The 27,731-nt window shown below is 41.5% G+C and overlaps 1 protein-coding gene across 6 annotated transcripts in view; it reads left to right on the top strand.

Moving 5' to 3' along the window:
* The window catches only part of NAA60 (N-alpha-acetyltransferase 60, NatF catalytic subunit), a 53,489-nt gene extending 25,835 nt beyond the window's left edge, over positions 1 to 27,654 (top strand). Inside the window, exons 2-7 of one of the 6 annotated variants that reach the window (XR_011172143.1) lie at positions 3,723 to 3,838; positions 9,267 to 9,396; positions 11,554 to 11,650; positions 19,636 to 19,870; positions 22,025 to 22,405; positions 25,681 to 27,654. Coding sequence is in view for 2 of the 6 variants with exons in the window: in XM_069106721.1 (XP_068962822.1) it covers positions 3,729 to 3,838; positions 9,267 to 9,396; positions 11,554 to 11,650; positions 19,636 to 19,870; positions 22,025 to 22,181 (729 nt within the window). In the remaining 4 variants the exon portion in view is untranslated. Of the gene's footprint in view, positions 1 to 3,722; positions 3,839 to 9,266; positions 9,397 to 11,553; positions 11,651 to 19,635; positions 19,871 to 22,024; positions 24,097 to 25,680 lie in introns of those variants that run through there. The other 5 variants (XR_011172144.1, XR_011172142.1, XR_011172141.1 and 2 more) reach the window with 5 other exon arrangements.
* Positions 27,655 to 27,731: the final 77 nt, after the last annotated feature.

The following is a 27,731-nucleotide window of genomic DNA, read 5'->3' as shown; positions in this document are numbered from 1 at the left end:
TTGTAAACTCCAAACATCAATTATGGGAACCAGAAGGGGAAAGATTAGGATTTAAGCTAGTGTGTTTGAGCTGATGGAAAAGAATACTATCAGCCTGGTTAGAGGTAACAAGATTAATCAATAAGAGAAAAGGCATCCTCATAATATTGGCATGTGAGGGCGGGCCAGTTCTTAGGGATGAGGGACTCATTGGCTGTCTTGTTTGTCATTTGTTGGCAATGATGTAATCTGAGAGAAAAGAGAAGGCACAAAAAGGGTTGGTAGGAGAGATGGAGTTGTCATGGGAAATAATAATGATCCCTGACATTGATGTAGTACTTTGATTTGCAAAGCATCTCACATATGGTAAATCTTTTGAGTACAGGTAGTTATTGTTCCCATTTCACAGATGAGGAAATGGAGGCTCAGAAACTGAGCAGTCTCCCACATGTCCTAGGTCACATAACTAGAAAGTGACCTGAATTCAAACCTCAGTCTTTCAACCTACAATCTAAGTGTTTTCCCCTCTTCTAGCAAACAAGTGAAGGAGAAACGTTGATGTACCCACTGTGGTTAAATGCCAAGATGAAAGAGGAGAGTGTAGGTGCCCATTTTGGTTCCCAAATGTTTCTCATTCTGAAGCTTATTAGATGCTTTGCTGCACTAAATAAAGGGTCAGCAAGCATTGAAGAATAGAAATTTGAGGAATGAAATTACATATTTTACTTAAGTTGGGCCACAGGATTCTTTCCTTTATGCCCTTGCATTTTAAACTCTTTGTAAGGAAATGGAAGAGTTGATGGGATTTTTTTTTTAATGGAGCAGTTGGTTATTTCTCCCTTGGTATTTACTCATTATAATTGCATTTCACAGACAAAATATCTGGTGACACAGATCTCTTTGCTGTTCCCCACACAAGACATTCAGTCTCCTGCCTTGCCTGTCTTCCTTCAAGTCTCAGCTACAGTCCTCCCTTCTTCAAGACTTTGCCAGGCCCCCTTAATGCTAGTGACTTTCCTCTGAGATTATGTGCAGTTTATTTTATTTGTACCTAGTTGTTTGTGGGTTATCTCCCTCTAATAAACTGTGAGCACCTTGAGAGCATTAACTGTCTTACCTTCTTTATGTCCCCCTTGCTTAGTTAGCAGCACCATGCCTGGCACATAGTATGTGCCATATTTTAATGAATGCTTATTGACTTGACGTGTTTGTTGATGGTAATGGATATGACTTTCTCCTGTTGGAGATGCTGTTGCTGACTGTGGGATTGGGTACGTAGGTCAAATGGCTTGCCTCTTGTATGTTGTATGTCAGAATTTCTGAAGTGGTGTGGCATGATGGAAAGAAAGATCACTGGGTTGGAGTCACAAGAGCTAACTTCAAGTTTGACTTCTAACAAGCTGTTTAACTCTGGGCAAGTCACTTACCCTCTGAGCCTCCATTTCCTCCTCTAGGTTATAGGGAGACTAATTTTCCTCCATCCCCTTGAGATTGTTGTGCAGAATAGGTTGGGCACAGCATGGTATTGGGGGGGAGGGGGAGGAAAGCCCTGACTCCAGAGCCAGAGAGTACTCGGGTTTGAATCCCTCTGCTGATGCCTATAGCTTGTGTGACCTTGAACTAATTGCTTAACCTCCAGGGTTGAGGGGAGGAGAAGGGGGAAGGAGTAGGACAATCTACCTTGTATTTACTTTGAATATATTTTCTCTTCACTTGCATGCTTTCTCCCTTGGAAGGGAAGCTCCTTCTGGGTGAGGACTGCCAGAGGTTTTGTCTTTGAATTCCCTGCACCTAGCCCATCTGGCTTGTAGTCTTTGCTTAACAAAAAGCTTGTTGATTGATTGGATGGTCTCTGAGGTCCCTTTTAACTCTATTATCCTGTGTTTTGGAAACTGTTATAGGCTCCTTGACCCAAGAATAACTTATTAAAAGAAAATTGGATCAAAAACTCAATTTCCAGATGCTTTCCATAGCAAAGTAGAACATAAGCTTTGGTTAAGTATGTGATAAACAGATGTTTTTTTGTTTTTGTTTTTAATGGCCAGAAATATTTTGTATTGAGGGGTGTGGTTTAATGGGAAATGCACTTGACTGAGCTGAAAGTCTTGGCTCTCCGTTTTATTAGCTCTGTAACTTTCTCAGCATGTAGTACCCCACCCACATTACTCTTTCCCTGGGATAGAGCACAGGATGAGAATGGGGGTAACGTTATCTAGATTGGTTGAAATGGACATTCTGTGAAGTAGAAGTTGTCTGAGAAAAGCCTGGTCAGCTAGATTGGAAGCAGGTTGAGGAGGGCCTTGAATGCCAGGGTCAAGAATTTTTACTTTATGTGAATCGATAAAGGTTTCTGAGAGAGAATGTTTTCTGTTACGTCTCCCACATATAGCCTCCTGATCACTACTTTCTTGCTTTGTCCTATCTCTTTAAAAGGGAAGCGAGATCCACATTCTAACTTTGATTAGAACAGCACAGTATCCTGCTTTATGTAACAGACTGGAGGTACACTGCTTCATGACTGGCCTAGATTACGTGGACTTCACTGATTGAAAACATATGTTAACTTGGGAAAGTGGTATTTGTTTTCCATGGAAAATACTGATTGAGGGCCCTCACCTCCTAGTTGTCAAGATTGAAATCTTGGCCCTTACTGCACAGAAATCAATCTCTTAAAATATAAAACCAACTCTAATTCACTTGGAAATCCTGCCTGTACGGTCCCCCTTTCCTGCCTGGGGCTGTTGTGCTGGCCTTGAAGTTGCTGTTTGTCTGAGCTATGGAAAGCTGAATCTGCTTCTCTTCCCAGCAGTCACCGTGTTGTCAGGGGCCTGGAAAGGATTCTGTGCTCTGCAGAACTTGACAGGCTTCTAGACTTTCATGGTTGCTTCTTCTCCTTATTGTTCTTTAAACTTTCTGTACAATACAGCTACATTAGAGGTGAATCTGGAGGACACTTACTCATCTGTCCTTACTTATTCTGCAACAGAGGAAGTTCCAGGAGTACCATCTTGATACTGGTGAAGAAAAACCACACCCTCAAAAGGAGAACCTTGTGAAAGAAAAATATGTTTATAGGCATATACTTAAAAGAGCATTCATTGTACTTAGAGTTTAAAAACCTGGTTTTGAATTCAAACTTTGCCGTGTGTGTGTGTGTGTGTGTGTGTGTGTGTGTGTGTACAAATATAATTAGTAGTCAATAAATATTAAGTACCTAACTATGTGTCAGGCAGGCACTCTGTGTGTATATATGTATGTGTGGAAATAGATGTATAACAGACTCTACAGCACACAAGTTTTAGATAAACCGGGAGGGGAAGGGAGGATGGGATGTAGTCTTTATTCACACCAATATGCCATCTAAAAATATGAGCTAAAACTAGCCAAGGCTTTTATTTGGGATAGGTAAAATTACTAGACAAGATGAGGTGACTGTGACCATGGTTCCCAGCCCCTATATCAGTGAGAAAGAACACAGAACCTGGGCCCCATGGAGGCAGGAGATCTAGATTCTAGTCCTACCATTAACTGGCTTTGTGACTGGGCAATTTCTGTCCAAAACCTCAGTTTCATCATCTGTAAAACGGAGATACATCCTTCCTATTTCTCAGGATAATCAAAAGGGGTAAATAGATATGAAGCTGTTTAAAAAGTCTTAAAGAAAACAAGAGGTGGGGAAGGGTCAAGTAGCGGTATTATGGACTAGATTCTCTCCTTCCTAATGTATTGCCCTTTAATTCCAGGCGTGAATGACAGAGGAAGTGCTTTCCAGTGCACTTAGTGAGGTCAACCTACGTCTTCTTTGCCACGATGACATAGACACAGTGAAGCAGCTCTGTGGTGACTGGTTCCCAATTGAGTAAGTAAAATCTTTGGGTCTATAAATTAGGAGGAATTTGGAAGACACACAATACTAGAATGCACCCAGCAGGGACCTTAGAGGTCACCTAGTTCAGAAGTTCTTGGCCTGTTTTGGATCCTGGGCTGCTTGGCAGGCTAGTGGACTGAGACTTATGGCTTCTAAGTGTGATTACAAAGGAAACCAATTACATTGAATTGTAGTTGTCAAAATAAATTTTTTTTAAAGCAAAAATGTTCACAGACCCCAGGTTAAGAACCTCTAATCTAGCCCAATCCCTCATTTTTCAGAAGGGGGAACTGAGTTCTGGAGAAGTGATGAACTCCTAATCACATACTAGTTAGTGGCAGAACTGAGGCTTAAACCCACTTTTCCCAACTCCCAGCTCACTCTTCTTTTGAGATATTTGTTGACTACTTTAGCACAGTGCTTGACATATGCTATTTAATAAATGTTTATCTTCCCTTTTGTTTTCCTTTTCACTGCCCTATATTGAATCCCTTAAAAGTTTCCTAAGAGAAATACCCACCCTCCACCCCCAATTATACTTGTAGGACCCTTGACTAAAGCCAAGTAGTGTCAGTTCTTTGGGAATCAGGAAAGGCTTTGTGGAGGAGAAGGGGCCAGTGAACTGAGTCATGGAGGTTGGGAAGATGTGTGGGGGAAGCCCAGGCATTGCAGGTGTGGGAAATGGTGAACACAAAGGTCTGAAGAATTTGAGCTGCACTCAAAAGAATGTGTCATACAGGCTAGTTTGTCTGTAGCATAGTTGTACAGTGCCAAGTTGACATCTTTTGAATCATCTCTTTCCAGTGACTCTCTGAAACCTTTCCTTGACCCTGACTCACTCTTGATGGGGTGCTCTACCCACATTCCTAAGATAGCTCACACTCCCATCTACCTAGAAAGGGCATGTACCCAATGCCAGTCAGTGACTACATTTTGCTGCCAAACTGTTTCCCCAGTTCTTCAGTGTTGGGCTATCTTTATATGGTCCTTTTATAAAGTCCTCTAAAGATGCAGTAGGCATGTAACTCTCACACACTTCATCTAGCTAAAGGACAGGCTTCCTTCTTGTGTCTTATTCCCATCTTATTCCCACCACCCCTGTGGTGCTGATGCTACCACTCCAGGACACAAAGTGGGTGGAACAAGGTCACACAAATGAGTGGGACTTGAACTCAGGCCCTCTGAGGCCAGATCCAAGGCTTTCCCCCTTATGGTGCTGCCTACAACTAAATCATAACCTGTAATTGGAGAATATTCAGAGACTAATGGATATAGTCAGATATCTGGCACTTGGGTCCCTGGCTGTTAACAGGGAATAACTTAACAAATTTGGGACAGTTATTCAGCAGCAAATTTATCCAACAAAATCCAGCATTCGTTAAGCACCTGTCAAGGGCACGTTCTTTGGGGAAGGACAAAAAATATTAAAGCTTACATTTTTTTTTATCTGCAGTTCTACTGTGCCTTTGATATAGAGACAGATTCTGTAGAGATAATGGCTGTCGTGTAAGTTGGGTGTGGAGGGTGTGACAAGCACAGAAACTCTTACCAGTCTAATTACCTGATACTGCAATATGGGCCTTACTCAAAGTTAGGTGGTGATAGAATGGTGTGTTCCCCATGAAATCCAAGAAGAGCCATTCATTAAGTACCTACTGTGTGGACAGCACCATACGAATACCTGGGGAGACAGGAAGCATAGATGAGGCACAATCCTTGTCTTTATGGAGTTTCCATTCTGTTAGGGGGGATGGGGCACATATACGTATGATTATGAGATAGATTAATAAATGAGACTACATAAAAATGTGAGTAAAGTGGTGTGTAAGATTTGACAAGGCAGCATTTCAACTGGGACTTGAATAATGAGTAGGCTTTCAGCAGGCAAAGATGGGGAAGGGAGGGTGTCCTGGGTGTTAGCAATGTAGAAGCAGGAAAGCCTGCACGTGAACAGGTGGAAGATGGTGAATGGTACAGTTTAGCGAAACAAAGTAGTGTGAGAAAAACTGGAAAGGTAGTATGCTGCCATGTGATGGGGGACTGACCGTGAATACCTAACCAAGGAGTTTGGGTTGTATTCAGTAGACAAGAAGGAGGATGAAGAGTTTTAACCATGAGATGACATGATCAGAGCTGTGCCAAATTAATCTGGCAGCTTTGTGAAGGATGATTTGGAGGGGACCAGATAGGCTGGACATGAAAATGAACCCAGAATCATGTCCATAGCAAAACTTAGTATGTGCTGTGTGGAAACAGATTTAAAACATCCCTCTTAGTAAATTGAATATATTTAAAAAAAGAATATATCTGTAAAGCTCTTTTTTTTTGTTTTTGGGTTTTTTTTGGAGAGCAATTGGGGTTAAGTGATTTGCCCAAAGTCACATGGCTAGTAAGTGTTAAGTGTCTGAGACCGGATTTGAACTCAAGTACTCCTGACTCCAGGGCCAGTGCTCTATTCACTGCACCACCTAGCCACCCCCTGTAAAGCTCTTTTTAAAATCCTTGGGGAAGTCTCTTTGAAAGTTGGGTGATAGAGTCAGTAGTCAGTAAACTGCACCTCTTTTTGTCTGGCACTGTGCCAAACACTCAGGATATAAATGTATAGAAGAAGAGAGCCCTTCCCCCTACAGAGCTTACAGTCTAAAAGGAGAAGACAACACAAAGAAAGCTGAAAAAGTAAGGAGAGGAAACATCTAAGTGGTACAGTGGATAGAGTACCTTTAGAGTAAGGAAGACCTGAGTTCAAATCCGGCCTCAGACACTTAGTAACTGTGTGACTTGCGGTAACTGTTTACCTTAGCTTCCTCATTTGTAAAATGAACTGGAGAAGGAAATGGCAAACCATTCTAATATCTTTGCCAAGAAAACCCCAAATGGGATCCAAGTCAGACTCAACTGAAATGACCTAACAACAACAATAACAATAATAACAACAATACACCCAAGATGTACCTGGATTATTGCATTAAAAAACACCTGTGAACCACATCTATTCTATTATGCAATTAGCTGAGAGAATAGAAGATTCAGTTATGCTGATTGTTTTATTATTTTAAAAAGAATTTGATTTAATAGAGTAAAATGCCACCTTAAAAAGACTCTCCAACTAGGTATCTTATGTGCATATAGAGAAATTGTTCAAAGCTCCATGAAAGCTGCTATGATAAGAGAACCTTATTCAGTGGCACCAACACCTGCCCTGCCCTGATCATTAATATCAGGGAAGCCACGACTAAAGGAGGACAAAGGTGTTCTCCACTGTTAGTCATGGAGCAGATAGAGCTCAAAGGCCCAGTGGATGAGAGAGATTACCTGTAGATGGTGAGTACCTCTAGATGCTCCTATTTGTGACCCTAAAACATGTCAGAGCTTCCCATACCAAATCTGTGACTGCTCAAAAGAATTTGGTCTGGCCATATGACCAAGTGAGTAAAGAGTACCTATGGTCCAGATTATGATGTGCACCTCAGCCTTTAGTTTGGATATCAGTGTGGTAGAGTGTGGTTGGGGGGACAGTGTTTGGGTGGGGACACATGTTGTTGGTGTTGTATGTGTTGTGTGTGGGTATGTCTTGGGAAGATAGGGCATATGGACAGAGAGTTGGGCCCAGATTTAAACAGGAGGAGGAAATGGGTTAGATTATTGCTTTCAGGAAATCGCATAGCTTCTTTAATGATACCAAACTGCTCCAAGAAACGAAGGCCCATTTAAAAAAAAATATCTTGTTAATATATTTTCTAATATGATCCATCTCATCTCTGTTCCCCTCCATAGAGCCATCCTTTATAACTAGGAGTAAAAGAGAAAAGGAGGAAAAAAAGGCACCTCCGCAAAACTAACCTCTATGTCAGCTGAGTTTGATGATCTATGGCCCTAGCCCCCACCTCTTCAAAGAGAGGTGTGTTTTTTTCATCTTTTCTTCAGGGCCAAGCTTGGTGTTATTCATCACTGGTGGTGTTCTTTCATTTATATTGTAGTCATTGTGTATATTGTTTTCCTGGTATTTTCTTCATTCTGTACCAGTTCATAAAAGTCTTCCTTTGCTTCTCTGAATCTTTCATGAACATAGTTTTATTTGTTACTATTCAGTAGCAATCCATTAAACTCACGTAACACTGGTGTTGGGCTGCTAATAATGTTATATTGTAGTATCTAGGGAATAAAAATGAGTCTCAGAGAAGCCCAGTGGGAATGGCCAGACTGTGATATCTAACAAATATAAAAAAAAAAACTGGAGTAAGGATGTCACACCCCAAAAAAGTATAATAAAAAATGGCTTGGGCACATGCTGGAAATGAGGAACAACTGTTAGGGGACAATCCCAGAGCTCCACTGGTGCCCTTGTTAGCTCAGGCTGGGTGGATGCCTTCGGGGACTCCCAGCATGGGCAGGTGAGGGTGTGTGGCAGGAGGGAGTAGAGGGAGTAGACACTTCAGTGAGATCACAAATCCACTTGATGTTTTCAGTATGGGCCTAATGACACAGAATAAAAGGAGGGACTGCAACAGACATTAAACTGGCATTCAGAGAGTTTTAAGAACGTTAATTTAAAACTGGGCAGCTGGTTAAATGTGAGATGTTTAGGTATGGAGTAAGTGAAAGCCTCAGAAAAATGTTTAATCATCTAATTTAGCAAGACTTGATAAATCAGCATAATCCTTATTTAAAAGCATGACAGAGAAATAATAGCCTATTTCCCTAATAAACATACTGTATATTATCTTACGATACACACTAGTTAGTCAGTCAGCATTTATTCCACGTCTTCTGTGTGCCAGGCACTATGCAAAGCACTGGGGACACAAAGAAAGGTAAAAGATGGTCTGTGACCTCAAGGAGCTGACAGTCTCATGGGGGAGACAGCATGCAAACTGTGCAAACAAGATGAATTGGAAACAATCCCAGAGGAAAGGCTTCTTCTGTAAGATGGGGTTTTAGCTGGTGCTTGAAGGAAGCTAGGGAAGCCAGAAGTCAGAATAAGGAGGGAGAAAATTCCAGGCATGAGAGAGAGCCTCTGAAAATGCCCCCAGTAGGGAGATGGCATGTCTTGTGTGAGGCACAGCAAGGAAATCGCTGTCACTAGATCACAGAGTAGATGGGGAGTATGAAGTAGAAGAAGACTGGAAAAGTTTTGGGGGCGGGCAGATTATGAAGGGCCCTGAAAGTTTAACAGACAATTTCATAATGGATTCTGGAGGTTATTGGGAGTCACTGGAGTTTATTGACCCGGGCAGCAGCGGGGGGGTGGGTGATTTGACCTGTGCTTTTAAGAAGATTACTTTGGCAGTGGAGGAGGGACTGGGGTGGGGTGGGGAGGGCCTTGTGGCAGGCAGAGGCACCAGCAAGTTATTGCAATAATCCAGGAAGGAGGTGCAGACCTGCCAGCACCACTGATCTCTTTGATGGGTTCTCTCTCTAGGTACCCTGACTCATGGTATCGTGACATCACTTCAAATAAGAAATTTTTTTCCCTTGCTGCAACTTACAGAGGAGCCATTGTGGGTATGATAGTTGCTGAAATAAAAAGTAGGACAAAGGTACATAAAGAGGTAAGTAGAAGAGTATTTTTGACTCTTCAGAAAATCCATTTTTCTGTTTTGTCCAGTAGTGGGGGAGTGTGGAGTTGGGAGGAGAGAGCGTGTCTTCCATTCTCTTGATAATTTGTCATGAGCTGCTATGGTTAGAAGTACTTCATCACCTGGTGGCCAGCCTGCTGGTGACGAGTCTTGGCACTTTGCTGAACTGACCCTTAGATAAAAGATGCATATTCTATTGCCAGCCCATATTTGAAGGCTTTCTAGTTTGCTAGGATCTATCAGAGTTAGAGCTTTTATTGCAAAGGGCTACCTACACGCACGCATGCGCGCGCGCGCACACACACACACACACACACACACACACACCCCTTTTGTTAAAGAGAGAAATGTCAAGAAGGAAAAATGTTTGTTTTTTTCCCCCTTTCCACCTTTGTATGGAGAGGGTCAGGAAAGATTCCAGCAGAATCACTGTTTGCTTTTATGGCTGTTGCAGTTGACCTCCCATGGTCTGAGGAATCAGATTAAAACTTGCAGAATTTGATGTAAATTTTTTTTTTCCATTTTAGACTCAGTAGATGTTATTAACCCCTTGGATGTTTGTCTGTGTCTGTCTGTGTGTCTGTCTGTTTGTGTCTGTGGTTTCTTGATGCCAGGATCTTAATGGTCGGCATGTAATAGAAACAATAGTCAATGATATTTTCAAGATGAATTTTTTTTGTGTGATTTTGCCTCTTGCATTAAATTCTTATCCTGTCTGCCATATTAGCCTGTCTTTAACATATTGAATCCCATATCCTAGGTCCCCCAGGAAGATTTCCTTTGTTGTCCTTACTTCTTTTTTAAAAAAACTTTCATTTTAAAACTCTGTTTTCATTCTGACTTGAACAGACACCAAATAAAATGTTCCTATTCATTTCATGCCCTTCATTATTTAATTTTCTAATTATTGTATTTCTATATTGGTTATTTGTTTATATTGTTTCCTTTTTAAATAATTTGGATCTTGAGCTATTTTTTGTTCTTTACTATAGGTAAAGTTCCTAGGTAAAAAAAAAATAGGTAAACCTATAGGTTGTTTCAGAGATGTACTATTAATATCTTACATTTATATGGTGTTTTATAGTATATGAAATGTTTCCTTATGGTAGCAAGGAATCATACCTTTCAGGCATCATTATTTCCTTTGTACGTGTGAGAAATTGAGACTCATTGAGGTTAAGTGACTTGTAAGGACTGAAGCTAGGGGGTCTCTCTAATATAAATCCAAAATCTCTCCACCACACCTTGTAGCCTCTGTAATCCCTGTAGGCACCCAAGCAGTACTTATGTGTTGTTGGCTCAGACTTTGAAATGAAATCACTTCTGAGCAAGACCAGGAATTTAAATTGTAAGACATCGAAGAAATATGATTATCAGCAAAGCATTCTGGTCCCTCCAGATGGCCTCCTCATAAGTCTGAATGCGAAATAGGTGTGAATCACAAGATGGATGCATAAACCAATCGAGTATCTGTCTGAATTATGTACAACCAAGAACAGCTAGCATTTTTCTGTTTAAAAAGGAAAGAAAAGGCTTCCTCTTTTCCTAGCAAACACAAGGATTGTCGTTTTGGTTGTCCTGGCCTAGTGTGTTTTCTGATCCCAAGAGACCTCTTGTGTAAGGTCATAGTTGTTTCCCCTGACATCATAACACTGTGAAAGGCAGGGTGATGGAATGGGAAGAGCACATGGCCTGGAGTCAGGAGAGAGACCTGTGTTCAGATTCTGCCACCGGTACTTACTGGTACTTTCTAGTGACTTCATCCCCTGAGGCCAAGTTTTCCACTCTGTAAAGTGGAGATGACACTGTTTGCACTAAGGACAGTGCTTTGTACCCCTTAAGGCACCAAAGAAATGTGAATTAGGGTTGCTGTAGCCATGCTTTATGCCTGTAGAGCTCTTCACAATTTATAAGGCACTTTCTTCAAACAATCCTTTAAGGTGGATAGTGAAAATATTAATATAGCCATTTTATAAATGAGAAAACTGAAGCTTTGCCCAGGATCACAGATAGTATCAGAGCCAGGATTCAAACCCAAGTCACCTCTTATTATTCCACATCCAGTTCCCATTATTTGAATGTCTGCCTCTAGGATTAACCTTTTTCTTTTTCTTTTTAAATTCTCTACAGGACGGAGATATTCTAGCCTCAAACTTCTCTGTTGATACACAAGTTGCGTACATCTTAAGTCTAGGAGTGGTAAAAGAATTCAGAAAGCATGGAATAGGTAAGGCTGGTCAGAGCGCCCCCTCTGGCTGAGTGGGGGATGTGCTGGAATCTCCTTTAGTTTTTTCCTCTCCCATTGAATTTCAAAACATGAATGTGGAAGTGACAAATTCAGAAATTGAGTGATGGCACGTGGAAACATATTTGAAGCCAGTTGCTCATCTTTCTCTTGTGCTTTAAGGTTTACAGAGCACTTTTATGACAATAACCCTATAAGAAGGGAGATAGTAGAAGTATTCTTATTTTACAAATGAGGGGAATAAAGCTCAGAAAGGGGATGGTATTTGCCTGTTGTCATGGCTAAGAGCCTTGAACCCAGATCCTCTGACTCCAAGTCTAATTGTCTTTCCACCATATCCCACTGGATCTCCTGGAGGAAAAGGAGTAGAAGTTTGTGTTCTTTTGTTTAATTATTATGTAGGATATTAAGAACAAGAAGGTACCTTAGAGATTAGTAAAGATATCACAGGATCCTAGATCTGGTTTGGAAGGGAAGAGGCCATCTAGTCCAACCCTCTCATTTTACAAATGAGGAAACTGAGACCTTGGAAGACTGAGTAACTTGCTGAAGGTCACACAGGTAGTGTCAGAGATAGGATTTGAGCCCATGTCTTCTGACATCAGAACCAGTGCTCTTTTAGCACTGACATCACGTGACATTTATTCTGACATCATAGCCTGCTGTCTTTAGAAGGGAACCGATCAAGGTCCTCCAGAGACCTACTGGGAGTATTAGCCTGGGAGCCCAGAGTCCATGCCATATCCTTCCTCTCTTTTTTTTCCAAAAAACTCCAGTGTTTTATGTACTTTTTAGAAGTCTTATTATAGCCTTTTGTTTTTCCATCCCATTCATTTCTGAATATATTGTAGCTACTCTTACCCCTCTGCCTGTCACCAAGAGAGCCTTTATTTATAGCAAAGATAAAGAAAAAGAAACAATATGTTAACAAAACCAGTCAGTATATTAACCAGGTCTGGCAGCGTGTGCCACATTCCATACCAATAGCCTCCTGCTACGTCTCCAGTGAAATGATGCAAGTTTTGGAGCCTAGCCTTGGACCTTATATAGCATTTACTTTAATTTTATTGTTCTTTCCATTTACACTGTTTAGTCACTATGTATTTTTCCCCTCGTTCTCCTTACTTCACTCTGCATCATGGTGTATCTTCCCAGGTTCCTCTGGATTTTCCAAATTCAGTATTTCACATGATAGAGCAGTATTATACTACGCTTTCGTACCCACAGCTCACATAGTCATTCCCCAGCCAATGAACACTTTTATCTCTGGTTTGTGATTACCACAAAAGTTGTTGCACATGCATTTTGGTACGTACAGAGCCTCTCTGTCTGTCTCTGACCTTCTTGGCATATATGTGTGTTAGTAAAATCTCCAGTTCAAAGCGTATGAACATTTTAGTCATTTTTTTTAGCATAATTATAAATTGCTTTCCAAAATAGTTGAGTCAGTTCACAGCTCTACCAACAATGCCTTAACACACCTGTAATTCTTCAATGCCACTTCAAACTACTATACAGTTAGGAGTTTGATGAAGCATTTAAATTAATATACTGTAATAAAATTGCTACAACTTACAGCTGGGGTGTTTATTTGTAGCCAACCACAGAGGATTTTTGAGAGTTGGTTTTTTTGTTTTTGTTTTTTTGAGGGGGTAAAGCAGGGCAATTGAGGTTAAGTGACTTGCCCAAGGTCACACAGCTAGTAAGTGTTAAGTGTCTGAGACCAGTCTTGAACTAAGGTCCTCCTGACTCCAGAGCCGATACTCTTCATTGTGCCACCTAGCTTCACAATTGAAAAAATTCTTGTACTTTATTTGGTACCAGGAGCTATGACATAATCCTACTCCCATCCTCCTGTTAGACCTCAGTTGAGAAGATAAGTCAGACATGAGACTTTTTTTTTTTCAAGTGTGGCTTGAAAAATTAATCTTGTTACCTGAGAGTCTAACTTTATACATTAAAAAGAAAGCTAACAATTCAGGACAGTAAACAAATGCCAGGTAAGTACAAATGAGAGATGTCATTGGGAGAAATCTCTTTGGGCAGGGATTATCAGGTCCCTTCCTTCATTAAACGTTTCTTAAGTACCTCCTACCTGCCAGGTATCCGAATTGGAGCTAACAAAGAAAAGCTTGGTCAAGAAGCTTACAGTCTGATGGGGGGAAACAACATGCAAATAACCATGTACAAACAAGTTCTATATAGGATAAATTGGAGATTACAGAGGGAAGGCATTAAGGAGGATTGGGAAAGGCTTCTTGTAGGAGGTGGGATTTTAGCCAGGATTTGAAGGCATCCAGGAAAGCCAAGAGGCAGATATAAGGAGGGAGAGAATTCTTGGCATAGGGGACAGTCAGTGAAGATGCTTAGAGTCAGAAGTTGGAGCATTGTGTGTGAGGAACAGCAAGTAGGCCAGTGTCCCTGAATAGATTAGTACACAGAGGTGAATAAGGGGTAAAGAGACTGGAAAGGTGGTATTAGTTATGAAGGACTTTGAACATCAGACAAAGGACTTTATATTTGATCCTGGAGGTGATAAATGATCCTGGAGCTGACTAATAGCCAACATTTATGTCACACTTATTATGTGCCAAGCACTGTGCTAAGCCCTTTATAATTATCTCATTTGATCATCACAAAAGCCTTGAGAGGCAGGTGCTATTATTAGCCCCATTTTACTGATAAGGAAGCTGAGGCAAACAGGTTTAGTGACTTGTCACACAGATAGGAAGCATCTGAGTCAGGGAATGGAGAGTAATGTAGCTCATGCAGAGATAAGAGGGTTATATATAAGAGGTCTTTGTGAGGATCAAGAACAGGCTTTAGGGGTCACAAGATAGAGAGGTGGAACAACAACAGATTGTGATCAGAATGTGAATTTGAAAGTTCGTGAAATTGGAAGTGGCACATTTTTGGGTGGTGACAAGGTCAAGGGTATGACCATCTTTGTATCTGATGTGGGATGAAGAAGTAGGCCATGGGAAATGAGTAGGTTGAGGAATTGAGAGGTCAGGGTGTTTGAGGGAGCATCAGTATGTATGTTCAAGTCCCCTAGTGTGAGAGCAGGCGTAGGGGAGGAGAGAAAGACTGTGAACCAGGCACCGAATTCCATGAGGAAAAAGCGGGAGCATTGTAGAGATCCTGATGGGGATTGTGGTTGAGTTGTTCCAGTTGTGTTCTACTCTTCATGAACCCATTTGGAGTTTTCTTGGCAAGATCCTGGGAGTGGTTTGCAATTTCCTTCTCCAGCTTATTTTACCGATGAGGAAATAGGCAAATAGGGTTAAGTGACTTGCCCAGGGTCACTCAGCTAGTAAGTATCAGATTTGTAAGATAGTAAGAGGCCAGATTTGAATTCAGGAAGATGAGTCTTCCTTATTCTAGTCCCAGCACTCTATCCACTGTGCCACCTAGCTGCCTTTCATAACTCCAAAGTCAGATCTACACTTTAAAAAATTCACCCAGATGGCTGTATGGAAAGTATAGGAAGAAGCTTGAGGCAGGGAGCTTCTGCAGTTGTCCAGGAGAGAGATGCTACAGGCCTGAGCTAGGGTCATAGCTTAGGGAATGGAGAGACAGAGACTTAGACAAGAGATGTTATGGAGACCAAAACTATGAGTTTTGGCAACTAATTGGATAATAGGGGATAGGAGACATAGAGGAGTTGAGGATGACCTCTATCTGGTAATTCTATAAATATATAATTCTATAAATATGACATTCTTATCCCCAGATGGTCTCAATAGTCTGGTGGGAATAATATTATAATGATTATTATTTCTCTAATACCTTGAAGTTTACAGAATACTTTCTTTATAAACACTTAAGAAAGAAGCAGTGTAAGTGATATGGGATTTATTTGTTTGTTTTCTTCTGTTTTTCAGATTAGAAAACAGACCCAGTTATGGAGACATGTGGCATGGCCAAGGCTATTGATTTTGAAAGTGATATATGCTATACTTAAACAATTCTCTTCCTTCCTCTCACCTTTACCTTGCTTTCCTCCTTCTTTCACTCAAAGCTCAAGGCTATCTCTTCTAGGAAATCTTTTCAGATTAAGCCCACTCATTTTCCATTCCATAGGTAAAGCTACCTCTCACCTTCCTGCTCACTAAATCAATAAATATATTAGGTATGAGAAATTATGGTAGGTCCCACTGTCACCCCCACCCTCTTTATAACCAGTAGGTTTATCTGTGTTTTGGTATCTTATTTCTTTTAAATTTAAATTCTTGTAGGAATCATAGCTTAGGAATCATAGAGGATCATAGCTTGTCTTTTTTTTTTTTAAAGCAATGAAGTAACTTGCTCAAGGTTACATGGCCAGTTATTTCTGGGTGTAGTGCTAAGTATCAGAGCCCAGATTCGATGCCAGGTCATCCCGACTCTGGGGTCGGTGTTCTTACTCACTGCGCCACCTGGCCTCCCCTAAGCAATTGGGGTTAAGTAACTTGCTCAAGGTTACACAGCCAGGTGTTTCTGGGTGGGTGCTAAGTGTCTGAGCCCAGATTAGATCCCAGGTCATCCCGACTCTGGGGCCGGTGCTCTTACTCGCTGTGCTACCTGGCCGCCCCAATAGCTTGTCTTTAATAGGCTCCTTAAGCCCCTATTACAATACCTGTCCTTTGTCTACACCCTAGATATGTCTTGTGATATTGGCCTGGAGTATGGTAGGTCAGTTGACACACTGAGCAGGCCATCTCAGTTCTAGACATGAAAGTAAGAGCTAAGACTATGCTACCTTCAATATTATTTTAAAGTATATAAATGGTAAATGAGCAAAAATATCTGAAAACTTAAGATTTTTACACTTTCCCCCCCACGCATCTCCTATATGCATAAAGCATCTTTTCTTTCTACTTCTCTCTGATTTTCAAAGACAGTTGGCAACAGAAAGGATACTTAATTATCTTCTCACATCTATGAATTTTCCACAGCTGAAATGAAGCCATCTAGATAATTGTTTCTGCAGAAACCGAAATAGAGAATGAGCAACCCTATTTAAAAAATGTATCACTACGTTTTGTTCTTAGTATGAGGTAGATGGCATAGTGGATAGAGAATTGGCCTTGGAAATTACTGTTTAGCTAGAGAAGTAATGGGCAGCTAGATAGCATAGTGGATAGTCAGGACCTGGAGTCAGGAAGACTCATCTTCCTGAGTTCAAATCTGGCCTTAGACACTTACTAGCTGTGTGACTCTGGGCAAGTCACTTAACTCTGTTTGCCTGAGTTTCCTCAGCTGTAAAATGTGCTGGAGAAGGAAATGGCAAACCACTCCACTATCTTTGCCAAGAAAATCCTAAATGGGGTAATGAAGAGACTGAAATGACTCAACAACAGAGAGGCAGTGCTAATGCATATAGTCAGCAAATAGGTGCTGAATTGTGTAGAACTTTCTTCAGCGGGAATTCAGGAAAGGGAAAGATATGGATGCATGAAGGTGGTCACAGAAGTACTCCATCATGTAAAACAGTGCCTGGAACATCTTCATTACTAATAGGTGCTTGCTGATCGATTAGGACAGCAGGGCGTGAGCCCAGAGGCAGAAGATTTAGACCTTAGATTCTTGTGAAAATGGGCAAATCACTTGCCTCTTATGGTGTCTGGCCTGTGAAATGAGGTTAGATTAGATAGGGTCCATAAGCTCTAATGTTCTAGGAGTCTGAGTAGGAGAGACTTAAGTTGACCTTGAAAGATATATAGGATTTGGAAAGATAGAAGAAAAGAGAAGGAGCTTTATAGGCAAGGGCAACATCATTAGGAAAGACTGAAATGGGAATGAGCTCAGTATGTATAAGGAACAGTGAAACGACCATTTGTTTTGCTGGACTGTGTATTTATGGGAATTTTGTTTCTTTTTCTTTTTTTGTGGTTTGTTTCAGTGGGGAGAGAAGTAAGAGGAATAGATTATTAGTGCATATAAAATTAATAAATATATTTAAAGAAAAAAAGATGACTTTGGTTGGAGTAATAAATGCTCATTGAGGTAATAAAGGTAGATAAGCAAGGTAAGGGCCAAGTAAAAGAGATTTGTGAAAAGGAATGAGAGGAATTCAGACACATGGTAGGCAGCTGTAATGAATTTGTTTGATCTGAGGGCTCTTTTAAAAAATTACAGGCATTAACATAATACGAGTTGCATTTTTTCTGAATTAATTGTGATTTATTTTTAATGAGGTTCTTGAATTTCACAAAATAGATGTGAATTTCATATTCTTTCTTCAAGTCCCAGTGTTTCATATAACCAGCTAGTTTGCCCCTTCAATGCAGGCTCTATCTTACCCTAGTAAATGATTATCTATAATTATGTTTTCTAAATCTATCTTCTCTAGCCATAGACTGTTTGAGCCAGTAACTGTTTCTTATTTAGACTCATTTGACACTGACCCAAGTTAGTTTGTAGCTATAGAGAACATAATAAATTTAGAAGGTCTAGACTAATTTTAGACAAGTTAAACTCAGTAGAATTTTCAGTTCAGCCAAGTTCGTGCTTCTGAAATAATTGGATTGTTTGTTATAGAAACAAACTTCAGACTTCAGGAATTTTAGTGCCTGCTGGACATCATGATGTTAACACTTTATACCAAAATCCACGGAGAGTTCCAGCCAAGGAATCTATTTTCATTCAGCAAACACTCTTGAAGTACTGTGTGCCAGGCATTGCTCTGGGGATTGAGGGTACGGAGACAGAATAAAACAACACCTGCCCTCAAAGAACTTACATTCCATGGTGGGCAGCAACATGTCTGCAATGCCCGTCTGCCTCACGTTGGCCTCTTGGTTACCTGACTTCCTTCTACTCTCAGCCCAAATCCCACCTTCAGCAAGAGGCTTGGCCTCTTTTTCCTGCTCCTCCTCACTGACATTAGATTACCTTCCATTTACCCTGTGTGTCATTTCTATCCATGTGATTGTTTGCATATCGTCTCTCCCATTAGATTGTTAGTCCCTTAAAGGCAAAGACAGAGACCATGTTTTTGCCTCTCTTTGTATCTCTGGCACTTCGTATGGTGTCTGCCACATAGAAAGGGCTTAATAAATACTTGAAAATGAGGAGGGGGAGGAAGATGATGTACTTACTGTATAAAAAGCATAGTAATAGCTTCCAGAAGGAATTTACAATGATGATTAAGATGTAGTCCCTCCCCGCGTGCAGTTTATAATCTAACAGAAGTGACATTTTGTGTGTTTTATAGAGTGCATTGCTGCTGTCTCACATTTACTGTATACAGTTATCCCTTCCACTTCGAGAGGCACAGTGCCTCTCGAATCTGGAAAGTCCAAGTAAAATTTTTTGACCCTCCCTATTGTATTATTGTAGAAGAAGTCTGGATTATTATGGTATTAAAAGATAAAATATGTTGATGTTGCATAATACTATACATATATTTTATGCATTTCTGAGTTTCTAAACTTTTTTGTGTTATGTGTGACTTCCGCAAAACTCCCCCCAAAATTCCCATTTAATTTCTTATGCTGCCCCAAAATATATCAGAACCATACTGGGGAAAGCCTGAATGTGGAAAGGAAAACTGTATAGCATTTTGTAATTTACAAGGTACATTTTTCACAACCACCCTCTGAGGTAGGTAGTATAAGTGTATGAGGAAATTAAACCTGAGATAGATAACAAGATTGTCTCAAGTCACATGGCTAAAAGTAGAGGAGCCACCATTTGAACCCAGGTCCTTTGAGTCTAAATTCATTGTTCCTTCCTCTGTGCCCATGGGCTTTGTAGATTATTACAGCAGTGTAAGATAAGACTGTAAAGAGTTCAAGAGAGGAGTGGAATGTGCCATGAGATTAAATGAGTGACATTACTTGGGAAGGACTTCATGGAAGAGTTGCCTGACATCTGAACTGGCCTTGAAGAATGGGGAGGATCGAAGGTACTTTCTATGGTTATTCTCTTGGTCTGATTTATCTAACAACTCCCCTTCCCCCTTCTCTTTCTTTCTTTGCTAGGTTCGCTTTTACTTGAAAGCTTAAAGGATCACATATCTACTACAGCTCAAGACCACTGCAAAGCCATCTACCTGCACGTCCTCACCACTAATAATACAGCAATAAATTTCTATGAAAATAGAGACTTTAAGCAACACCACTATCTACCCTATTATTACTCCATAAGAGGAGTCCTCAAAGATGGCTTCACCTATGTGCTCTACATCAATGGGGGGCATCCTCCTTGGACAATTTTATATCCTTTGCTTTTGTTCACAAAGGTTTTGCTTGTTGTCTGTCTCATAGTGCAAACTGAAAACTAGAGGCTGAGGTGGAAGGGTAGCAACCTCCTTCAGATCACTCTCAGCAAACCAGCAATGAAGTGGCTACAGTATATTAGCATTTGTCCCCAACCAGTTCATGTTCCAAGGGAGTCTTGGGGAATCATCACTTGAAGCCTGAAAAGTGCAATGACCCCAGAGTCAGAGGACTTGAATTCACATCTTGCCTCTGACACTGTCTTTGTGAACTTGGGCAAGTTACTTAACTTCCCTGGGCCTCATTTATCTGATTTGTAATATCAAGGAGTTAAACTGGATAGTCTATAAAGGCCCTTCCTCCCTTAGGTCTATGATCTTTGGATTGGCTACACATGTTGAAGAGGTAGCAAAGTATAAAAGTGTACTGGGTTTGAAGTTTGAAAACAAACAAAACCTGGATTTAGATTCCATGCTTAACATTTCTAACTATGTGACACTCTGAGCCTCTATTTCCTCATCCAGAAAATGGGGATAATAATGGTTGCCCTGCAAAACTCACAAACTTGTTAGGAAAATTAAATTAGAATGTCTGTGAATTTGCTTTCTAAATAAAGCACTATATAAATGGGATCTCTTTAAAAAACCAAAACCAGGATCTTCACAGGGTCCTTCCTACCACCCAGTATTCCCAAGAATCCAGTTAAGATTTAGAGAGAGATTTTAATCCTCTGGCTCTTAAATGAGAATGATTTTTCTTCGATCTAAATAAGACCTATACTTAGATTTATATTGGTTCTTCAAAGTATTATTTCCTCTCTCATTCTTTCCAGGTCCTTTCACAGGAAGCTGGTAGAGAATTCTCCTAGCAGTAACACTGTTTAGTATGTTTTGGATGAGGTCATATGAGTGAATCAAGGGTTAGTTGCCCATGCTCATCAGTCAACAACTATTTTTATTAAGTACTGTCTGTGTGTCAGGTACTGTCCTAGGTACTAGGCATGCAAAGACAAAAAATAGAATAGTCCCTTCCCTCGAGGAACTTACATTCCACTTAAAGGGCAAGAGCTTGCCAAGCCTTTCTGCTATCCCAAGAAAACAAATCAAAAGATTGATCCTCCACAGTTTATGCTAGGAGTAGACATTCTCATAATGTATGACACCCTCTAAACTGGTATATGTATGTGTCTTAGAATTGGTCAACAGACATTGTTCTACTCTGTGCCAGTTTTACTGTGCTAATCAACCAAGATACAAAGACAAAAGTGAAACACCTCCTACCCTCAGAGAGCTTACAATCCACTTAAAATGATGAGAGTTTACCAAGTCATTCTGCTATTCAAAAGAACAAACCAAAAAGTTGATTCCCTATGACCTATTCTAGAAATGGACTTCTTGATGACTGTAAACATTCTTTGAACTGGAGTGTATGTATACATATATATGTGTGTGTGTGTGTGTTAGAATCAGTCAGTGAGCATTTATTAAGTGCCTCTTCTGCAGGCATTGTGCTTGGTACTGGGGATACAAAGATGAGACAGGACATCCTGTCCTCATTCAGGATGCTTACATTATCATGGACATCTGAAGCCCATTTGAAGACTTTTCTTGGAATATAGTAGAAAGAACCCTGAATTTGCTGCCCCCCACATGGATACTGCAGGCCTTGTTTTCTGCATCTGTGAAATGAGGGCATTGGACTAGATGAGCCCTTCCAACTCTGAAACCCAGTGACCCTATGTCTATGGGTACTCTGATCTGTATGTAATTCCAGGAATCTATCCAGGCTATTATGTCACCTGAGATTCTGCCCCCTCCCTCCCACTTCATGCCCCGCCAGCTGTCTGTCTGTTGGCATGTGTATATTGTAGACATATTTTTCTAATTTGGTGAAAAGATTCTGTGCCCAAGCACTGGCTCTTTTGTTCCTTTGTGACTGCAGAAGTTCTTAGATATATAGCTCAAGTTAAATGGAGAGTGCATAGTCTTCCAGAAAGGATTTTGTGCTATCCATAACCCTCTGCATTGACAAATATGGTGGTACTGAAATGGCTTTGAAGTTGGGCATCTTTATTTGAGGAGAGGGGGAAGATGAGAGGATTTGGTTTGTTTTGAAGGTCACTTGGAGAGGATATTCCTTAACTGAATCCCACTGACTATATTCAGCACATTGGGTCTGCATTAGCCAACCTGAGCCCGTGTTCAATTCCACAGCGGATTTATCGCCAGGCCCAGAGTCTTCTTTGTAGTCTTCTGCCATGGTCAAGCATTTCTGCCAAGAGTGGCATCGAGTACAGCAGAGCCATGTGATTTGGTCAGAAGGTCCTTCCCAGAAGCCACCAAGAGGTGCCTGAGTATCCATACAAGCTTCATCTGAGATCCTCACCTCTGCACCACTCTAAACCAGCCCTGTGGGACAGACTCTAAAGGTGGAGCTGCCATCTGCTGGGCTGCCAACCCAAGCTGCTGCTCAGTGAGCCTTGGGGAGTCTGGGGTCAGCAGACCAGGGATGATGATGGAGAGGCACATGGAGAGTTAGTTGACTTTGTGTTCTTGCCTTTGTCTTTATGGGTATGTTGGAAATCAAAGGTTTGAGGAAGGAGTAGAAAACAAATTAGGATCAATTTGCTGAAAGACTTCAGAGACCAGTGACTTCATCTTTGTGGGTATTTTCCCTACTGATACAAATGGTTTAGTCAGTGACACTTCATGAAAACACCGTGAGAAAATAGTTCCTTACCTGGTGGCCAACCCAGTGATGAACTGCTCTAAACTTCTGACCCTTGGACAACAGGTAGAGCCTGATGCCAGGTCCACCCTCAAAATTGGAACTGCTATAACGTGAGCTCTGTTGGCATAACTTTCAAAGGTCTAAGGTCACTTCTATACGATATCTAAGGTGGACTTTAGTGGACACCTAATTTGTAAGTTGTGTTTTGAAAATACCTGTTCAGGGGCAGCTAGATGGCACAGTGAATAGAACACCAGCCCTGGAGTCAGGAGGACCTGAGTTCAAATGTAGCCTCAGACACTTAACACAAAACTAGCCATGTGACCTTGGGCAAGTCACTTAACCCCAATTGCCCTGCATTCCCCTCTCCAAAAAGCCAAAAAAAAAAAACAAAACCTAATTAACAAGAGGCAGTCAAGTGTAGTAGATAAAGGGCTGGCCTTTGTAGTCGGGAAGCCTTGGCTTGCCTGTAACACATACTGACTGTGTGACCCTGAGCAAGTCACTTAACTGCCTTCAGAGAATAAATTAAGACAAGTTTCTTCTCCATATCAGTTTAGGGAGTTTCCATGCTAGGAATTTCCATACATGGATGAAACAATGGCCAGGTCCAGGTCAAAAAGGCCCTACCAAAAAACCCCTTAAATAATACATTGGGGCCTTGTTAAATTGAATTATGATGGTGGAGGAGAACTGGACCCTTAAGCTCCTGCTTTTGTTGTTCAGTCTTTTCAGTAGTGTTTGACTCTTTGTGACCCCATTTGGGGTTTTCTTGGCAAAGATACTGAAGTGGTTTGTCATTTCCTTTTAAGTGACTTGGCCAGGGTTACACACCTAGTAAGCGTCTGAAGCCAGATTTGGACCCAAGAAGATGAGTCTTCCTGACTCCAGGCCTGTCCACTTCCCTACCTGGCCTCCCACAAACTCCTGTTCCTACTCACTAAACACTCCCCATAAGCTCTCCTCCTGAGCCTGTTTTCTGTTTTGTAAAATAGGGATAGTAATGATATATCATAGACATCTCAGTTGTGAGGGAAGCATTTTGTAAAGCGCTGCAGAAATGTGTGCTATTATTGATATTATTAATGTGATGAAATGCAGGATGTTAATGATGGAGATGATGATCTATTCAGGACACTGTACTGGGGTCTTGAAGGAGATAACTCAGTCTGGTGAGTCGAGAGAAGACATAAGGAAATAACTGTAAGAGAAGCTAGAGTAGAATTCTGTTCATAAGAGAAATACAAAGTCAAATAGAATCCAATAAGAGAGAAATCTAGTCAGAGGATCTCAGGGAAAGCTTAGTGGAAAAACTGGCACGTGAGCTGAGGTAGGAGGGATAAGCTAGGAAATGATCACTGAGAAGCCACCACAGTGCACAGGACTGGTATGACTACAAGTTGTCCTTTCTCCCCAGATCACTTTTCTTGGAAAACCTGAGTGTGGTGTGTCTTCTTTACCCTGAAATTGATGAAGAGAGCAGTAATGATAAAGGTGGACAAAACATCTGCGGTCCCTTACAGCTATGGTCTTATAATCTTTATTTGAATTGAAAAAAAAAATAATGAAAAACCTTTTTGCCCCAGCAGGTAGTCATTACAGTCTAAATTGTTGACAGGCTGATTATTTTTCAGAGTTCTGATTTTCAGAATCTAGAGAATAGGTGCTGAATTTGGGCCATATACTCTATGCAATAACTTTCTCATTGATTTAGATTTTTCTTAAACCCTGAATGTGTGCTTTGGTTCTTTTTTTAGGTAACTAGTTAATGTGATTACTGTTTCTCAGATGCATAACCATTGGGAATACCTAAATAGAGTAGGGAAGCTAAGTTTGAATACATGTTGGTTTTTGCTGGCAGCAGGACTGAGACAGAAATAAATCTGATCATTGGAAAGTTCTGTCTGAAAAACAGTCAATATGTACTTACTATATATCATGGTTCTTTGTTAGATATACAGAAGAAACGAGTTTTTTAATGACAGCTTCATTCTACTGGGGATATGGCCTTCTGCTTGTTTCTTCCAGTGGTATCCCTGGTACCAGGGAATTTGAGGGAGATACAGGGTCCCTACCTGCACGGCCTAGTGAGTAGAGAAGACAAGACTTAAATTTACCAAGTACTTTCTTCACAATTAACCCTATAAGAGACAATACCTTGTAATATCACTGTTTTACATATGAGGAAACAGACTCAGAGAGTGGGAAGGCCCCAGAGACCCTCTCTAGTCTAACTGCCTTATTTTGTAAATGACTTACTCAGGGTCACATATAGATCATTATATGTAGAGTGTGGTTCCTTTGACCTGAGCCCACCCACCCCCATCCACATTCTTTCTGCTGTATCTTAATTCCAGGGTAAACTGAAGTGGGCAAGTATGTTGATATTCAGATGAACTCTCTGCTACTGTCTGTGCCTCTGCTACTGTGATCAGTACTGGGACTGGTGTGAGAAACATACTTGTGGGGATCACAGGACTTACCAGTAGGGTCAGGGAAGGAGCTCAGAGCTTCTGATGCCCACTGCTTCACTGGGGGCGCTTAGGAAGATCCACATGATACACCCAACCCCTTCTCACTGAAAGAACTCAGAAAAAGAGTGTGCAGAGGAAGGTATTTATTACACTTCTGTCTAGGAAGCGGGTGTGGTACTCACTAGGGACACACCCACATTGATAGAAAGCAGGAGTGAGGTTATACAGTTCTGTCCTTCCTAGTAGATTTAGGGTTAGTCAGATTCCTCACTTTATTTCCCTATATTCCCTCTATGTATATAGTAGATTATATGCAGATTACATAGGTGTGGTAGTGAGGACACTAGAGACCAGACCTCTTCTAAGGGCTGAGCTGTGTGCCACACCCCCACCTTTCTAGTTCACTCTGGCCATTGTCATAGTTCCAGGAAGGTCTGGGTTTTAGTAAAATGAGGTGAGTGAGCTTTCCCACAGCTATTATCTTCCAGTAATTTTTGTGGGAGCAAAACAAGATACCATCATATCCCCTCTTACAATTGGAAGTGGAGGGATGGGACTGCTTACGCCATCTTCATCATCATCTTTTCTCTTTGGTTTTGAACAGGTATTTTGTGCCCTTCTGCTCCTGAAGCCATTTACTTCTGCACTGATGCTGCTAACCCTGGCTTCCATGAATGCTCTGGATCTCACTAGCAAATCTGCCCTCTGTGGACTAGATGGGGTTTTGGCCTGACTTATTGTGGTGCCCCCTTTTCCCCTCTCCTGGGAACAGGAGGATGCGAGTGGACTTTCTCCGTTCCTACCCAGTGTCTTTGCTGGGAACCGCAGGACCTCATAGCTGAAGAGAGGAGTGCCTCTCCCACCTGCTGCACCCCCCACCCAGTCCTACCTTTACCCTCATCCCCTCTGCTGCCTCAATGTCCATGTGACCTCCATTCCTTCATTCTGAGTAAACTAGCTTGGCCTTGAGAATGTAGCTTCAGAACTATAGTGAATGATTTAGGGAAGGCCCAAGGCCCTCTGGGAGCATGAAATAACCAAGGCCAGCTCATAGCTGAGGCTTGGCCTTGGAGGCTGGATTAGAAGCTGCTCTTGCCTCACCTTTTCAGGACTGTCAAGATATCCAGGCACAGAACCTTTGGCATCGTACCCCAGAACAAACTGTCATGTCAGATGGCCGAGCTTCTCCAGCGAAGTGGACTCCTGATGACCATGGTGTAGGGTGGTTTGCTAGCAAGGGCTCCTTCCCCGGTTCCCACCTTGAAGACATGCTCTCTAATTCCCTTCTGCCTTGGACTTTGCTCAGCACTGAAGAGAGAGGTCACAATTCCTATTTCATAATGAAATACATTGTCTGCCTCAGCTGAACCGCACCTAGGGGTGGGAAGGATGAGAGCTCTCAATACTCCTGAGATCAAGCCTAGGATTTTCCCTGTCTAGATTATCCCTGTACCTGGGCCTCCTCAGCCATCAGCTTCAGACAGAGCCACCATAATTTCTATGTACAGGAAGTTATGAACATGGGTCCCAACTTCTGGCTCCTCCAGTGCAGTCCCTGTAAGCGGCCCTGGTCCTAGGGGGACAGAGCCATGTGCCTTGTAGCTTTCAGCCCCAATGGAGAGGGTTTTTTCTTCCTCTGGATTCACTGAAGGGAAGACACAATGACAGTAACTCAGCTGTTTCAGTTCTGTGAAATGTGCTTGCAGCATGAGATCTGTCCTTAACATCACATTCAGTTGTCTCCTGACCCCTAATAATCCCTGTATTTTCTGAGGTACAATCTAGTTCTAGCTTCCAGTAGTACCCAGTGCCCAGTGTTACAAGTAGCCATTCTTACAAACCTCCAAACCTGAGTTGGGGGAGGGGGAGAAAGACACAAACCTCCTTCCCTGCCTCACATGAATCAGATCTTCCCTAAATCCCTTTTAGACTTTTTTTTAACCTGTAAGACCTTTCCAGGATTCTAGGGCAATCAGCCACCATCTCCTTCTAGCTCTAGTGATGGGCCCATCCACCCTGGTATTGGCCCCACCCACCCTGGTGGTAGCCTCCTGGGGAGATACAGTAGTTAGAGAAACCTCAAAATGAAGGGGGAGCCTTTTGGACTGCACAGGCATTTGCTGTTTTGTGCGTCCTTCAGTTGATGGGAGGTTTGCCAGTTTGTATTCCTTCCTGCCCTCTTGTTCCCCCAGGGGTGGGCAAGTATTATAAAGTACTTGATTTTAAAAGAAATTAAGAGCAAGGGTGACACCATTGACACAAGTGGGATTAGTTTCCTACTAAATAAGTTTTGATAGCTTGGATTCTGGCCAGTGCTGAGATCCCAGTGTGGTCTTATATTTAATGATAAAGATGTTCATCTGATTTTGTTTTCTGTGCTGAGGGGTGGGGAAAAGTTGTCCAGATCTGAAGCATCTGGACGTGCAGTGTTCAAGCTAAAGATAACTTGCCATGGCCCCTCAGCACTTACTTTTTCCCATAATCACTGTAGTGTCCAACTTGGTGTTGAATGGATTGTAGTGTTTTGTCTTATTAGGAAAACAGCAACAGAATAAAACCTTAATCAGATCTAGTCTCTGACCATCTTGTAAATCCTGTGGTTTTTCCTCTTGGTCCCTTCTTACTCTTGGGAATTTGCACTGGTTGGGCGGGGGG

This window comes from Petaurus breviceps, unplaced genomic scaffold (genome assembly GCF_028583685.1).
Source record: "Petaurus breviceps papuanus isolate PSGF00001 unplaced genomic scaffold, PetGlider_PUasm1.0 138, whole genome shotgun sequence".
NCBI lineage: Eukaryota > Metazoa > Chordata > Mammalia > Diprotodontia > Petauridae > Petaurus > Petaurus breviceps.
The sequence above is the reverse complement of the archived record's forward strand: the minus strand, read 5'-3'. Positions and strand labels throughout refer to the sequence as shown.